A 16,096-nucleotide genomic window follows, 5' to 3' on the forward strand; every position below is an offset into this window, starting at 1 on the left:
CTCTGGTTACATTTCCCTACCTTCTTTGCTTTTCCTCTAACTGCTTTCTCTCTCCTGTACCTCAACTACCATTTATTCGTTTTTTTTCATAGCCATAGATTAAATATTTTTCATCCTCTCCATGATTTGAAAAGTCTCTAATCGATGCTAATTCCATTGCTCCATCAATAAACTTTCCAAGCCGTTTTACGCTCCAATCAATTGATGTTACTGCTCGTAATTTTTGTTTACGGCTTTGTACAGGTTTCTTCCCATTGATTCTCTCCTCTATCTAAAAGTATATTTTGCCCAGCACGATTTTGGGTCGTTTGGGTTGTTTTTATATGTCGGTGCCGGAAGGTGGAGAAAAATGTCTGAACTCTCTTTTTTAAGCAAATTAAATGTATGTCTTTAAAACTCAACTTCTTCAGGGTTTCCTTCGGGGATTTTTTGAAATTTCATATTATAGCACATAGGAGAATATCAAAATTCTCTCTTATCATGAGACGTGTGGAAAACTACTATCGAATCCGTGTTGTAACATAATTATACCTTCATGTTTCAAAAGGTATTTATTTCTAATGATAAATTGAAAGTGGTACGTCTACTCAATTTCGAATTTGCAATTGGAATAAAAATCTGGAATAAAAGTCTTTCATGGAAGCTCACGGATCTTGAGAAGGAGGCCACCAGCTATGTTTTGCGGGGGCCACCATGGCGATCTATCGGCGCTGTTGGGCCTCCCTCATTGGTTTTAATATTCCTCCCTCACTCCCCCATCCATCCTCCCACTCAAGTTTTCCGTAACAAGCCAACGTGTTTATCCAATTTAGTTTCCTTTTTTTTACGACGCCACTCCCATCTTCATATCTCGCTTTTCATTTCCAAGTTCCCCCGCGGAGTGGGCGAGCCCGTGTGCATGCGTGCTCGTGTGTGTGGGTGTGGATGGGTGCTCGTATGCTGTTTCTCCGCCGCCCTCCTCCCCCTCGCCCCTTTCGTACTTGTGTTCCCCCCTCCCCCATGCTCCCGTTCCTTTCACTCGTAAAACTTCCTCCGCACGACTCTCATTTATCATTTTACAGTTTGTTCTCCCTTGTGTTCCCTCCGCCTCCACGCTGGTCTCTCGTCTAGGAATATTTTTTTCGGTGGATGTGTGTGTTTCGGAAGCGTAATATGACCCCGGACGCGCATCCTCCGCTCGGAGTTGGAGAGCTCGAATTATTTCGGGTGTACTTCGAGAAGCAAGCATTCTGTTCCCGGTGGGGCAAGCTATCGTATTTTCATTCACTAACTGCGAGCGAGGCCGCGTTTCCGTGTGACGACGGTGACGGCGCAGTGTTCTTCCCTCCGCAGTTTTATTCCGTGAATGATCACTGTGTTCGTCGCTGGCTTCTTAGAGGGTCGGGAGTATTCAGGAATAATTCGGAAAAATGGAGATAAGGCTACGGCGAAATATTGTACGTCTCTGTCTCAGTGATGTGAACGGCGTCTCAATCGGGTGAATAAGCTATTATGCTTCGCTTCGTGGATGGCATGGGAGCCATGGCGTGGAATCGAGTAGATCTGCAAGCAACCTCGAATACATTGGATCAAGCATTGAGTGTCTACAGCAAAAAAATAAGAAGATAGCAAACATTCTAATTTTGGGGTGGAAAATGACCGATGTTGCGCAGACTGGAGAGAATGCAGGACAAGCGGAAGCATTCATCTACCTAGGAAGCACGGTAACGTGGGATGGAAGAATATTAACGGATATCAAAAGCAAAGCAGCTTCTCCTAAAATGGCGTAATTGATGAAAAGGTAACTTCAGAACCTGAAGAAGATACGATTATAGACAAGCAAGCAGTTTGTAAAAGCATTCACGCCGAGTGTGGTATTGAATGAGTCAGCGGCATGGACCAGGGAAAAGGAAGGATAACAGAGAAGAGTGAAAGCCTTCGGTAAGTGGTGAATTCCGAGGACTAAATGGGCTGGTAATGTATGAAATGGATATGCATACGGAAAAATAGAAGAGGAACAGATAATATAGAGCACCTTAGGGAAAAGAAAAACCAGATGGATTGGGACGCAACGAATTTGCAAAGAATATAATAAAATGGAGAATATGTAGATAGAAATTTCCCGTGAGGAAGGCCAAAGGACAATTAAATCGTCCTGTTAAAGAGGGATGTACATGTGTTTCAGAAGAGAGCCATCAAGGCATCAGATAATCAGCACGGGGTGGGAAGGAATGGATGGCTGCAGTCGATGAATCTTCGGATTGAAAGAGTAGTGATTAGTCCCAATGATTACTGACCTTGACGTAAGAAAACTTGGGATTCATTGGGCCTCTGATGTCACATCCTCAATAATTTCGAGGAAATAAATTTTTAAACCTTACCAAATAACCTCGGCGTTTTTCAAAGCTCCAAGTCATTTTATAAGTTTTTGTAATTTGCACATACTGAGTCTGCTGAAGTTTTTTATTGTATATAAGAACTTACTCAGAGGAATTGTAGCTCGACTTATTTTAGTTTTGAGGAGTGGATTACAGGAGAGCAGTGTATGCTTGTATATCCGGCTGCCAGTTTCTTCTTCTCAATTAGCTTGAGGGAAAAGATTGACTTTTCATAGCGAGTTTTTTGGTGGTGTCGGAAATATATAGCTTCGGGAGCATGCTTCTTGATTCCGTTTTAAATAGTTTAGTTGATAAAGTAAACCGTTGGATGGTCTATTTAAATGCGGAACATTTCTTTAACCTCAAGTTTAAACGGGAAGATCGGTGTTTTAGATCAGGATAGACCTCAGTGGGTACTTAGGCTGTTTATCAATTCCGCATGTTCATTGGGGATCACTTCCGTTCTGTTCTCGAACCCTGATTCTCTGCTCTGCTTGCATTCACAGCGAAAATAGTCACCTTACGGGTTCAAACCGGGAACTTAATTTCTGAAGATTTTCAATTTTTTCTTTTGTCTAGCTACGGCTACTAATAGCACGTAGGAAGTGTGTTCCAAAAGTAACGGGAATTTCGTAATTTCGCATAGCGTATGGTGCACGGCAGAATGCACCATGAGATCGTGACTCAAGGTCAAAAAAGGAATAAATTGTATTACTTACAAGTTCAACGCCTTTTTCATGAAGTTGTGCAAAATAACGCCCGTACTTATGGCGAAAAAATGCATGTGCTCCAAGATAATCCACCTGCTTACACTACCCACTGCTTGCTCGTGATTATTTGGCCAAAATCAGCACGATAATGATGTCCCAGCTTCCATATTCGCCAGATATCGCTCCGTGTGGTTTTTTTCGGTTCCCAAAATAAAAAGAGAACCTTAAAGGGCCGTCGTTTTACTAGCATAGATGAGATTAAACACGCATCGCTAAGAGAGCTAAAAGGTCTACCAAAGATCAAGTTCCAGAAGTGTTCCAAGGATTGGAAAAGGGCCGACATAAGTGTATAGTACCTAATGGGGATTAATTCAAAGGGGTGAACATTGATGTAGACGAATAAATAAAATTCTTTCCAAGCAACCCAAATTCCCATTATTTATTGAACACACCTGTCATAGTGAGTGTTTGAAGGGTCTGGGTATTTCCCTATTTTTGTTTTCTCCTTTCGTGGTTGATGTTCGTTTATTCATTAGCATACGATGGAATTATTTTTTGTAGGATTAGCAATCTTTCTTATTTGTCAATGGTTGGTTGTCCCCTTACCACGGAAATGACGCTCGGCATTTTTACTGTCTTGCGTGAGATAAAGTTTCGTGATAGCCTTTCTCGTTCATAATAGTCTAATCGTCTCATACTCTTCTTTCATCTACGGTACGTGACCACTACTTTTCGCTTTCTTTCTGTGACTAGTGTGGATGTACCCTCTGCCGATCACCTACAGGTTTCTCGCGAGTTTTAAACGTATTGAAGATGCATCTGAATGGCTTTAAGTTGTGCGAACCGAAATGCTAAACCGCACTGATTTTCACGTCCCATGTTCCTTCCCTTCTCATTTGCTTCAATTGCGGTGCTGGATGTTTATCTTTCTATCTCATGTATTCCTTTACCAGAGTTTACGGAAGTATCTACTAGTGCATTTCCTAGGACACATCTTGATGTGAATGTGTTTTTTGTAAGAATTAACTCCTTGTAAAGGCTCTAATATCCGCGATGAAAAATTTCCAAGGGGCTAAAGAAGTGTATTTCAGATGTAAAAAGTTGGTACTTTCACATCTAATTTTTTTCCCTTGAATTATTTTGTGGGCAACTCTGAGCCATTTTTCACCCAGTAGTTCCCTAATGTCCCTAATGACTGACTTCCGATCGTGGTGTTAAAGCGATCTCCTTTTTCGGATAGTGTTCCGCATCAGACATTAAGTTATTGTTTTGAATTTATTCCTGCAAAATTTACCTATATGTATATTTTGATGTCGCTTCGAATTCTGGTGAATTTTGGTCTTTCCCTTTTTTCTTCATTAAACCGTTAAGGATTTTTTCTGAGAAAGGAAAGAGGACAATTTATTTGGGTATTCGCTTCGAAATTCGGTGAGAGATAATGACCTGATCCAAGGATGAACCTGTTCATTTGTGTCAATCTGTGTCAAGTTTAGCGTTCTCAATATTTTTTTTGATTTTCTTGCAGTGTTCGCAGTGTCATGCATAAGTACCTTGAGAAGAAAGGAGAAGTCAACTTCGACAAGATCTTCAACCAAATGCTTGGTGAGTTTTTAATTCCTTTTCTCTTCAGTGAACATTGTTTTCTTCTCATTAGTACGTAAATGTGTCAAGGGAACTGTGATGTACGGGTCAGAGCCCATTTCAACGAAATCCAAGTTTCTTGTATCGATTCGGCCCATCTTTTTTTTTTGCACGTTGGCGAAACCACTTTAAAGGGGAGATCATCGTCCCCTTTTGAGCTGGGGCAACAGGGATGTTTTTTGTGCCTCGCGCTCCACAAGAAAAATGTAGTTATAATTTTCGTCATCTTATTATCGGTGTATTACATCCATTAGAGTGGTCATAAAAATCGTATGAAAAAGTTGCAATTTATTTGAAAAAATTCGTAATTTCTCATTATTGCTACTGTATATGGTTTAAGTGTTTACAGCATCGGGTTAAAAACTCGAGATCCGATTAAGATTTATGTCATCAAACGGCCTCTCCAGAACCCACATTTTTTTGTTAAAACTCTGGTAGAGATATGATAAACTTTAACAAAGTAAATGTTAATCCACTTTAATTTTAATACTCAAATAGATTTCATAGACAACATTTTAATGTATTGTGATGTGTAGTTAATTTTTGAGTTTAACTAAATTCTAATCGCAGTTAAAGTTTACAGTCTTTTGGAAGGTTTGTCACCCAATAACCTTGCATTTACTTTTATCTACTTTCTTATGACACTTCTTTGTGTTTCCTTCTCAACTGACCACTGCTTTAAATTCGGTTCCGTTTAATTTTTGATGAAGCTTTGTAAGGAAGTTTGCTTCCTACGATACAATTTACATGAAGAGAAAAGAATTGATCGCACTGTTGAATCGATGAGAAAATCTTTACGTAAAGTAAGTTATCTTAAAGGGGTTACACGGAAGAACTTAATGCAAATCCCCGAGATGCGGAGGCTAGTAGGTTTTGGCCCAAAGAGTAAGTGATCGTCTCCTAACTTTTCAGTCTCCTAGACTGAAAAGTTAGGAGACGATCATTCCCTTCGGCAATAATGCTTGTTATCCGACGCAAGTGACTCCTAAGGCACTCCCGGAGCTGAAAGGAGATTGACTATGAATACGGTTTTCTTAGGAAAGGCACAGGCCTTCAAAGGTGTTCGTCTCTCGAGTTCGGCTTGGTTATATGAGTAAATGCGTCCGCCTGCACATAAAAGGCAACGAGATCGAGTCCCTCTGCCACTCCCCACAAGGACTCTCCCGCATCAAACAAAACTATTGCTCAAAGACTCGACCCCTCTCATAATACATGTCATAGCATATTACCATTATTCATGTTGTTGTAATTTGTATGGATTATCTTACTCTATCCTGAAATATCATCGCTTTGCATCGCCACCCGATCATAACAATACTTTATTACTTGGGTATGTCTTTCTGTTGAAAAAAGTGATAAATATTAATGTTCAACCACTTTACCTCAAATATTCTGTTTTTTCATTTACATTTTCATTCATGTAAAAAACATTTTCTTCGACCACCATCCCACTCGAGTTTTCAACTACGTAGCTTGACTCATGAGCCTTCACAATCGCATGCGGGTGGCTATGCCCTTAGAAAGTTGCCTGTAAACTGGTGGTTTCGTCCTTGGGAAAACCAAATGACAAGGTCGAAGATTGTGATCTCAGGGTTAAACGGAAGTTGGAATAGCAATAAAGTTCTTAGTCCTCGGAAATTATTAGTATTAAATATTAGCTGCTGTCATGATTCGTTGAATATACAAATATTTATAGAACAATGCAATCGGCATGTGATAACTTCCCCCGAACAATCGTAATCGCAACAAAAACCAAACTTAAGCCCCTTGATAGTTGTAATCGATAGACTTAAGAGTTATCTGACACTCCCTTTATCAACTTTTTCCATTAACCCACAATTTCAGGGTTTCATTTTGACTCTTAGCGGTTTCATATTGATTTCCAATGTTTGTGGAATATACTTTTCTATAGCAAAAACTTCTCTCTGTAAAATATTTCAAGCATAATCAAATTTTAGGGGACTTGGTAGTCCAGTGTGTAGGGCGCAAGCTTAGAGACCTAATAACATGGGTTCAACTTCAAGTGATGCCTCCGGGCACCCTCAGCTCCACCCAAGCTGTGTGATTTTTTGGGTACCATATCTTCGTGGGAAACCATAGCCGGCACAGGGAAAGGAACTGACCCCCTGCCCTGATGTGTGAATTTCACGCACCGTGTGGGGCTTAGTATTGGGTGAACTCTACCATCGCCTGCCAAACTGACCTTCGGGTTGATTGCAATTGTTAATGAAATTTTACTTTGGGTCTTAGGAGGAGTCACGATCATTTTTCAATTTTTATCTTATTTTCTCCCAAGGATGCTTATCTACGCGTGTATTGTAATTTTAAGTCATGCAGATTATCTCACGGTATACCTGGGTGTATTCTATTCCATAACTCAGTGTTTAGTCTAAGCAGATATTCTCAATTAACTCAATATTATATCCTATAGCTTAAGTATCTTTTGTGTAATTATTTTAATCTTAAATTTTTTAATGGCAATTTAAACTGTTTCTGAATTAAAGTTTCTTCAATTGGAATATTTGACAAATAAAAAAATTGCGATGTATATTCAGTTGTCTATTAAAATGAAATGGAAATATCTTTGTAAAAACGTTTTATAAATGGCTACTGCCTTCGGCTTTGTCGAATTGTAATTATTAAAAACTTCTATCCGAGCACCCCGAAAAATTATTTCGGCTTTCATTTATCTCGTGTGTTTTCTCCTGCAAACCCTACGCCATGAAACGTATATATCTTGCAGTGTGATTCTTATCGTTATGAAGACCGCCGTGGAAGGTCTATATTCCGAGTACATCGGACATCCCGCGAACACAAACGGCACCGTCCGATATTCTCCGTGAGTTATTTCACATTCCTCCCCATGGCAGGCGGCCGTTTTGTGATTACCCTGATGTTACGAGGCTGGAACAAGACAATTTGTCTTAATCACTATCGAAGACGCATAGCCAATGGTGGCTCTCGGAATTGGTGGCGAGTGAACTCTCATCATTCTGTTTTCCGTCGGCATTAATCCCCCCTTAGCGAGGCCTCTACGCGTAGGCGGCCTGAGATGGTGGGTCTGAGATTATGCTGGTACCAGCACGTTGATGTAATTTGCATCCCTGGACTTGTAACGTTTGCTTTCAATAGATTAACTATAGAACGACTTCTTTTGCCCGTCGTCGTTCCTACTTCCCGCTCCTAACATTCCCACTTCTATCTCTGTTGTGATGTTTTCATTCCATTCTCTGTACCTGACTGAAAAAATATATCCTTTAGGTTATTTAGTTTGAGAACTCTGACAGTAGATATCGTTCCAGAAAGAATTTCACGTGCATCCGCTGATGGCATTGTGTTTATCTCATAGAGATAAGGAACGCTTTCTAGGATATTGAACAAGTCAATGGGGATAACAATCCGTATTTTAGATTATCCAACCTTGCCTGGTTTTCCATAGGGCCTGTAACACCATGGACCATTTAATTGCCTTATGTTCACTTGTTAAGTTGAAAAAAGGTGTTGCTGATGAGCTGTAAAAGTGAAATATATGATTATTCAATCGCTGGAAAATGAATGCAGTAGATTCCCTGCAGTGAGATGGCGGATTGTCCTATAATTTAGTAGGCATTGTCATGGATAAATATGATACATAGTTGCAATGTGTGTGCCACTCCGCGTGAGATCCGGCAAGATTTAAATCCTAACTGAAGTGACTTAAATTATTTCATAAATACTCATAATTAGGGTATAGTGGCGGCAGAGAGGAAATAATTTTAGCCTTGCATTTCATTGGTAGACGGGGACTTTTAAGTATTTAATAGAAATTGACTGCCGATCAGAGCGGAGAGAACAAGCGCAAGAGATCCTTTTCCTTTGCATATTTCGAAACCAAAACATAACGTATCAATATATGAATATTGCGAAAATGAAATGATATCCAACGCTAATAAGAACCAAGTATTCTAATGGCTGGTGGCCTTATTCCATCTGCTATGGCCTACGTGGCTCCTTAGTACAGAGTAAGATTTTCAGGTCCCCAACGCCGTCTTATTTCCTCCCGTCTTCTCTAGAGCCCAGGCTGTGCTTTCCCTACGCGAGTCGTCTTTCTGGATCAGTGCAACGTGTGAATTCAGGCAATGATGGTGAATCTCGCCGTCGCCGAGAGAAGTGGTCTCTCCCTCCCGAATTCACATCTCAACTTAGTCATAGGTTGGCCGTTCAATGATTTCCTTTCCCTAAAGGAAGGGCCGCCCTTCGCTTCACTCTTGCTATTACACAATTATGAAATGCGTATCATACAATTATTTGATCATAAATTCCCTTTAGTTTGCTTCCTTTCGGGTCAGGCAAGCAACAGAGCTTCATTTATTTGAGGAAGCTTAATCCCTTTTTCTATCCTCTCTTTTCTGCCTTACCGTCCTGTCCTCACGCGATCCTTTCCCATCTTTCACGTTCATAAATATGCAAGTTCTTCTTTTTCTAAGACTGCTATTATTTTTCTTCTTGGGAGTATTCGTATCCAAAATTCATCCATTACTTTCCATGTTTACATATTCTCCTCGAAACCATTCATTCCTTTTATTCTCATCTATTTGGTGATTCATTTACGTACTCTCTAGGTAAGCCAAACACCTATCAAAACGCCTTTCTTTTAACTCCATCCCTCTGGTGAATCAAAGTGAGCTTTTTCAGGTATCTTAAGGAATTGCTTTAGTCAAAGGAGCTTTTTTAGGAGAAAGGAGGGGGAGGTGTTAATAGGACCTCTAACCAAGGGTGTGAGGAACAGATTTGTGATTGCACTGATAAGGGAGAGTAGTTTTGCATGGCTCGGAAACTTGCTCGTGGAGACAAGATGATTCGAGTAGATTGAATAGCTTTCAAATGTGAGCTTGAAAAATTACGAGGAAACGTGAAATTACGGATGGTAAGAAAAAAAACATAGAAGTACTGGTGAAAAAGAAATAATGAAATAGCGTGGCGTTTCCACAGAATAGAGTTTTTACTGCCGACTAGTTTCTGTACCCTGTAGCATCATCTGGACCGGAGTCATTCGACTCTGTAGGAGAATAAACTCGGAATTGAGTGTCCAAAAAGGTCCAGGTGATTTGTGACCCGTACGAGAGTTGCCTTGCCAGCTCTAAGTTGGACGTTGTTACGCACTATATTTATCTAAGGGTTAATTCGCTCAAAGCTCCTAAGGGTGCATATAAATTTCTTCGTAGTTGAGGAAACTACTGCAGTTCGCAGGACTATGCTGAAGGTAATTGGATTGTCTCCGTTGTTTGTTTTGAGCGTAATTAATATTTCATGGGGCTGCAATCCGCCTTTTGGCGAGGTCTCAGGGCAAAAAACCTGTCGCGACATCTTCAATTTCGATTGCCTGAGTTGCTTTTTTTGTGCCCTGGAGTAGGCAGCCTGTATTTTCCCCTGTTTTTGGCAGCAGCCTGATTTTTTTCCGTGTTGATCGTGGGCTGGTCACTAACGCGAAATCACGGCACCACGACGGGATTTTAAAGCATATTTAAGCGTATCTCGTCTAGTATTTGGTTCCTAAAACGTGGGCGGACCGATGTTGTCCACCGTTGCCAGTACGCGGAATGATAATCTTTCGTCGCGATCGCTTTCTTTCGCTTCTTACTTGTATGTATGTATGTGTGTGTAAATATATACATACATGCATACATACATTTACGTAAGTCGAGTCACCCTCTGGAACCACGCGGGTTGGACCAAAATACATTAAAACATCGTTTTCTCTTTTTTTCGCATATTTACGTCCGCTGCAATCTCCATTTAAGGGGATTATTGTTAAGATTAGTTATTAGTGCTAATATATAGGAACAATCAGGCGGAGTAGAAAGAATAGACCAATATAAAAATATCGGTAATAATTTTTTTACTGAATGACACGCAAAATTGCCTGTTTATAAAATATATATTTTTTTAGTGCAGAAGGGAGCTCTTTCCACCATTATCTTCTATTTTCGTTCAGCTTATTTCCTCTACACGTGATGTGGTAATACTGTGGGTAGGACTCCGGGCTACCGACTGGAGAGTCCCGATTAGCTTAGCACTAGGCGAGCTCTACTCCTGCCTATCAAACTAACCATTGGGTTAGTTGCTGTGAGTTTTTTTTGACATTTTTCCTCCTTCTGTTTTATTAAAGCTTCATGTTCTCATTTTAATTACATAAACTTTACAATATATGTAGACAGATAAATAATATGATTTTAGAATAAATTGAATTGAAAAGTTGAATGTGCTATATTTATGTTGTACATTTTTCTTATTAATTTTTTCCTTGTAATGTGTTAAATCTACTTAGAAGGTTTTTGAACGGTCCCAAAGTATTTTTTATTTATAAGTATTGTGAGATCTTCCTCTTCCTGTGCCCTGTATTATTTATTTGTCCATGTCTTTGTAACTCCTGACTATTTTTATTCTGTATAAAAAGCCTATCAACTTATTTCATCAACGAATAACATGGTTTGAGGCGTCACTTTGTGGAAGCGATTCATATCGGAAAATAAATACTTAGTTATTCCACATATATTTTATTAAACACGACCTAGGTTTCGACTTAAAAAGTCATCATCAAGTTCGAAACCAAGGTCGTGTTTAATAAAATATTTGTGGAATAGCTAAGTATTTCTTTTCCGATATTTCCTCAACCCTAATTTCTCAACGTCCTCCCTTCTATATCAGGGCCTCATCAACATACCACTCACTACATTTCTACATTTCCTCCACCCTTTTTCTCTTCCATTTTTGATAACCCCCAGCATTTCCTTACAATGACCTAATTTAGAATGGGTGGAATTGATTGCGGATATTTATTGATAATGATTCTTTATGCGCATCGCGAAAAAAACTGGCATCTAAATCATTTTCTATTTTTTGGGCGGGACTCTGTCCGTGTTGAACTATCCAATACTTCTTATTGACCGACACTGTCTGTCAATAGCCCAGCCAAATTAATTTTTGGATCCTTTTGTTTGAACTCACTGATTTAAGAAAATTAAGGAATAACTTACGTATTGGTAATGGTGTCCAAAAAGAAACAGCGCTCAAGGAATATAAGCATCAATTGATGTTGGCCATGAAATCCGATACTATTACATTGCTGATTTATATTTGTGTCGCTACTTAATTTTTCATGAGAGAAAAATTATCGATGTAAGCACTGCCAAATATTACTGATGAATACGTATCGATTTTTGTGTTGGAATTGCCTTTTGACAAAATCGCACTCTATGTTTGGTCGTTGTTACAAACATTTCAAAACTTGATTTTTTTATTTTGAAAAAGTTTTTTATTTTTCAAAAGTTTCTGCTACTAAGAACGGAATTGTTCAAAATATCGGTTCCCTAGGCACACCAGGAATAAATCAAATCATTTAAAAGTTTCGTTGAGTTCATAGTGAATTAGATACCAGCAATACGTTACTCAGCTCATGGTTGGGAAAGTCTTTTTCGAAATACCATTTTTACACGCTTTATTACGGTGGCAAAAGATACATGTATATCTCCTTGGAAAAAACCACAGAAAATTGTTTCTTTCTCAAAATACATCATTTTCTAAACAGAATCTTATGTCATGTGTGCCGATCGTTCGATGTTTTGCTTCTAATATGCCATATGACAGTTCGGTATATCGAGTCCGATATTATTAAAAATGGATGGATAGTTTCCGATAGTATTGAACTTATATCGATCTTATTTTTTGATAGCTTTAGCGGTTGATGAATCGTTATAGAATTTTGCGTGCCATCATTATTCCGGCTTCCTCCTTAGCGGTAGTATCTTGATTTAAGTCCTCCGCTTATGACGTGAGCTCGCCCCAGGCTGGAGGGAAAAGCGAAGAAAGCTTTGGTAGTGGTTTCGGAAAGAGATGCTTTCTCAAGGTGCGCCGAGGAAAGGCTCCATTCTGCCATAGATATGTTCGGAGATAACAAGGACATACTGTAACACCCTGGGGACGCAGAGGGAATCCTCGATCTGAAATGTAAAACCATTGGAGGATAATCGCCGAGCTTGGATCGCGCTAGAGTGCGATTTCTAAATATTCTATTCCGTATCTCTTGATTTTTTTGAATTCTTCAATGTCCTATCCAGTGGGCACGATGAGAAAGTTTCACGTCATACTTTAACGAGTACATTATTTATGCCGTTGTTTCTGGGCGTTGATAATGCTCTTTTCGCGTATGGAACAATGTGCGATGTGTTTATAATTATTAGGCAGGGTGTTCTTAATTATGAAACAAACACAGCGGCCAAATTGGCAATAAATTTGAACTTGATGCTCAATCAGTCAATAATTTCATGCAGTAAAATAGCAATGGTTGTTAATCAGAAGCACATGCTACCAACTCCCGTTTTAAACTTCATAATACAAGGTGGAAGATGTGGAAAAAACCAAATGGATGTTGCTAACGGCGTTTCAAAACAGTATTAACCCTTCAGATAACGCTTAATTAACTTAAATTTATATGGCTATAAGTAGACCGAACTGACAACCGTGATTTAAGTTAAACCAGTTTGGAAATAATTACGTGGTACTCATAGATCTGAAAGTATTAAACAGTCAAACCGTTGGTGACTGTTACCTTGTTGTACCTATATGATATTCTTCGTAAACTCTTCATGAAACCAGAAGATTTGGGCCTATGTTTTGAAATATTCTGGTTTCCGTGACTTTCCTATCCCTCGAAAATTAAATTTAGTTTTATGTTTTGCTCTTAACTCTTAGATACGCATTTATAGAACCGTTGTTCCTAAGCCTTTCTAGGCGGTGGAAACCTTTACGTGTTCGTAATTGTTTTCTCTTATTTTTCACAAGATTTTAATCTCTTGGGATTCTCTTTGCTTGGCCTCCTCAATCCGAAAATAGATATTTCGCTATCTTATTGCAAATCTGAACGTGGCAATACTCATGTGACGTTGACTATGCTCGAGAATGAATTCAATTCCCGTAGAACTCTCTTGATACCCATTTTGTTTGGAAACGAGAACTTTTCAGATCACTTAGTATTGGGGAAAAAATCTTATTTCTCTGTAAGGACGAGGTATTGTGTTTCACGTGGGTCAATGCGAGGGAAGGAAAGAAAAATGTGCCTTGTTATCATGCAGGAAACAACGTTTGAACGCTATATAAAATCCGTTTAGGAAAGTAAAATAGTATCGACTGTGTTCTTTCTATTTTCCGTCCCATTAAAGTTCCCATTTTTCTCTTTCGACTAAGGTGGTTCTTATAATTCCAAAGTGGCACTCGATATTTAGTTTGTGTATTTACTCGCTTGTTTGGGAATTTCGAATGCATACCAATGTGCCCAACGGCGGATCGTGTAGAAAAATATTGACTCGGATCTCCTACGCTACTGCCAATAAAAGTATCTTCTGGGAGCTCTGGTGCCTAATTAGTTTCTTACACGGATTGAAGATCTTTTGTTACCGAAAAGCTCTTCGGGGAAACCATCTGCTTTCAAATAGTTCATCCGGTTACGAGTCAACTGATGTCATTTTTGCAAGTAGGTAGGTACGTGCCGTTAAACGGGAAAAACAGCACGGATTGCTCGCTTAAATTATTTCGATCCCCACCCATTGTAATACCCGTGAGCTTATATTTTGTCTTATCCTATAGTTTGCAATTCTAGAATTTCTTAGAAATGTTTTTCATCTTTTATTCAAATTAGATTTCTATACCCTGGAATAAACAAGGAAACTGGAGAGGAAAAATTGAATCAGGCATGTCTTTAAAAAAACAGAAACCTGCTTCTATCTCCCTAAAAGCAGGGACTCGCTTGGCCCTCTTTCAAACTTTCGATACTTTTTTTTACTCCCCTTAAGATTTGCAAGTTCCGCGCTTAGTGCTCCAGTAGGAATGAAGATTTCCTGCGTTCCATCTGGTTTGTGCCTTTCCCCTGAAATATTGTTTTGCATTCGGGAATAGTTCAAATTTGAAAACATTTTTTCCCGAATTCTCTTCGAAGTTTTATTTCATTCCATGCTGACTGTGTCCAGCTATTACCCTGAAGTGGGTATTCTTTTTGCTATTTTGCGAATCATCCATTGATACTTTTTAAAACATCCTCTGCCTAAGCACGAAAAACTGCGCAAACTCTGAAATATTTGGTAGAGTGTAAATCAAGACTTTTGTTTGTCAATCATGGAAATGTCATGCTAATCGAAATATTTAAACGTTAGTGATTTGAATAATCATGAAATGGGTGAGTCTGCTCTGCTAAGGACGAAATTAATCCGGTCGCTTCTTTGACTCTCCATTCAGCCGCGTGCTGTGCAAATTTTGGCTATGCTCAAACCTTCATCATTCAAAGGTTTCTGTAATGAGATAGACGCGATTCAAATACGGGTGACAAACGAATGTCGATCATTAGGATTTATTTCCAGTTTTGTGCTTGCACTTGGTAAGGAAAGGGTGAAAAATTGTATTAGTTGAAGGCTTTTGTGAAAAGTCTACGTTTATCTCATGCGTCAGTACAATGTCAGGATATTCATGGAAGTTTTCTTTGCGCAGCATACACTTTCTAGCAAGGTTGAAAAGGGTTGTATCACATATAAATCAAATGCAATGAATCTATTGGTATTCAAAAACTAAGAATCATATTCATGCGTTGTATGAAATCGTGCATCATGTGTCATTCATTAAACCCGATGAGATAATTATTCGTTTCTGGCGTAACTAGGTGGATTTATTCCACGCTGAATAACGTAAAAAGAAAACGTCGTATTTCCTCTTGTAAAATAATCTAAATAAAACCTATGTCGCATTATTATTAGTAGTAAAGGTTATTTTATGCGTGGAATTACCAATTTTTATTTTGTCGTTATTCAGCGATAAATCTTCATTCTCAGGTAAGGGGATGGTCATGACGGAAAGTGACTTATATGTCATGCTGCTGAGTGAACATAGGAGTACGCAGTGGCAGTTATTAGGGTAGGCGGCACAGTTAAGGGTACTAGGCGCCATTTAAGTTAGCATTTTCCGGGAATGAGAAAAGGAATATTGGAGGGAAACCTGGCGTCGAAATTAGGATACTCTAACGAAAGGCGCAACTTGGCCGCACAATTTAACGCCCAATCAGACGGAAGGTGAACTCTACATGAAGTTCTCCCCATACAGTAGCCCTAGTAAGAATCGCGACACCACCGAAAAATTCTACCGGGATCCGAAACCGAGCACTCTGGATGCACAAGCCACCGCACCTATCCCCCATGAGTTCGTAGTCGAGTTAGTTCAACTTGTAAATGAATAAAATGGATACTAATTTTTTGATAAAATGGGTTCATTTTGCACGTAAATTATCTAGTATATCATGATTAAAAAGAAGCATTGGAGAATATCGAGTCAAAAAGAAAAAAATATTCATATTTAAGGTTATTTTTATTA

The 16,096-nt window shown here is 39.1% G+C and overlaps 1 protein-coding gene across 1 annotated transcript in view; it reads left to right on the top strand.

Moving 5' to 3' along the window:
- Gprk1 (G protein-coupled receptor kinase 1) overlaps positions 1-16,096 on the top strand; it is a 1,192,964-nt gene that overhangs the window by 398,746 nt on the left and 778,122 nt on the right. Inside the window, exon 2 of the mRNA XM_071589974.1 lies at positions 4,593-4,669. Within this exon, the coding sequence (XP_071446075.1) occupies positions 4,593-4,669 (77 nt within the window). The remainder of the gene's footprint in view (positions 1-4,592; positions 4,670-16,096) is intronic.

Source organism: Hetaerina americana, unplaced genomic scaffold (genome assembly GCF_022747635.1).
Source record: "Hetaerina americana unplaced genomic scaffold, ioHetAmer1.1.p SCAF_4, whole genome shotgun sequence".
Taxonomy (NCBI): Eukaryota; Metazoa; Arthropoda; class Insecta; order Odonata; family Calopterygidae; genus Hetaerina; species Hetaerina americana.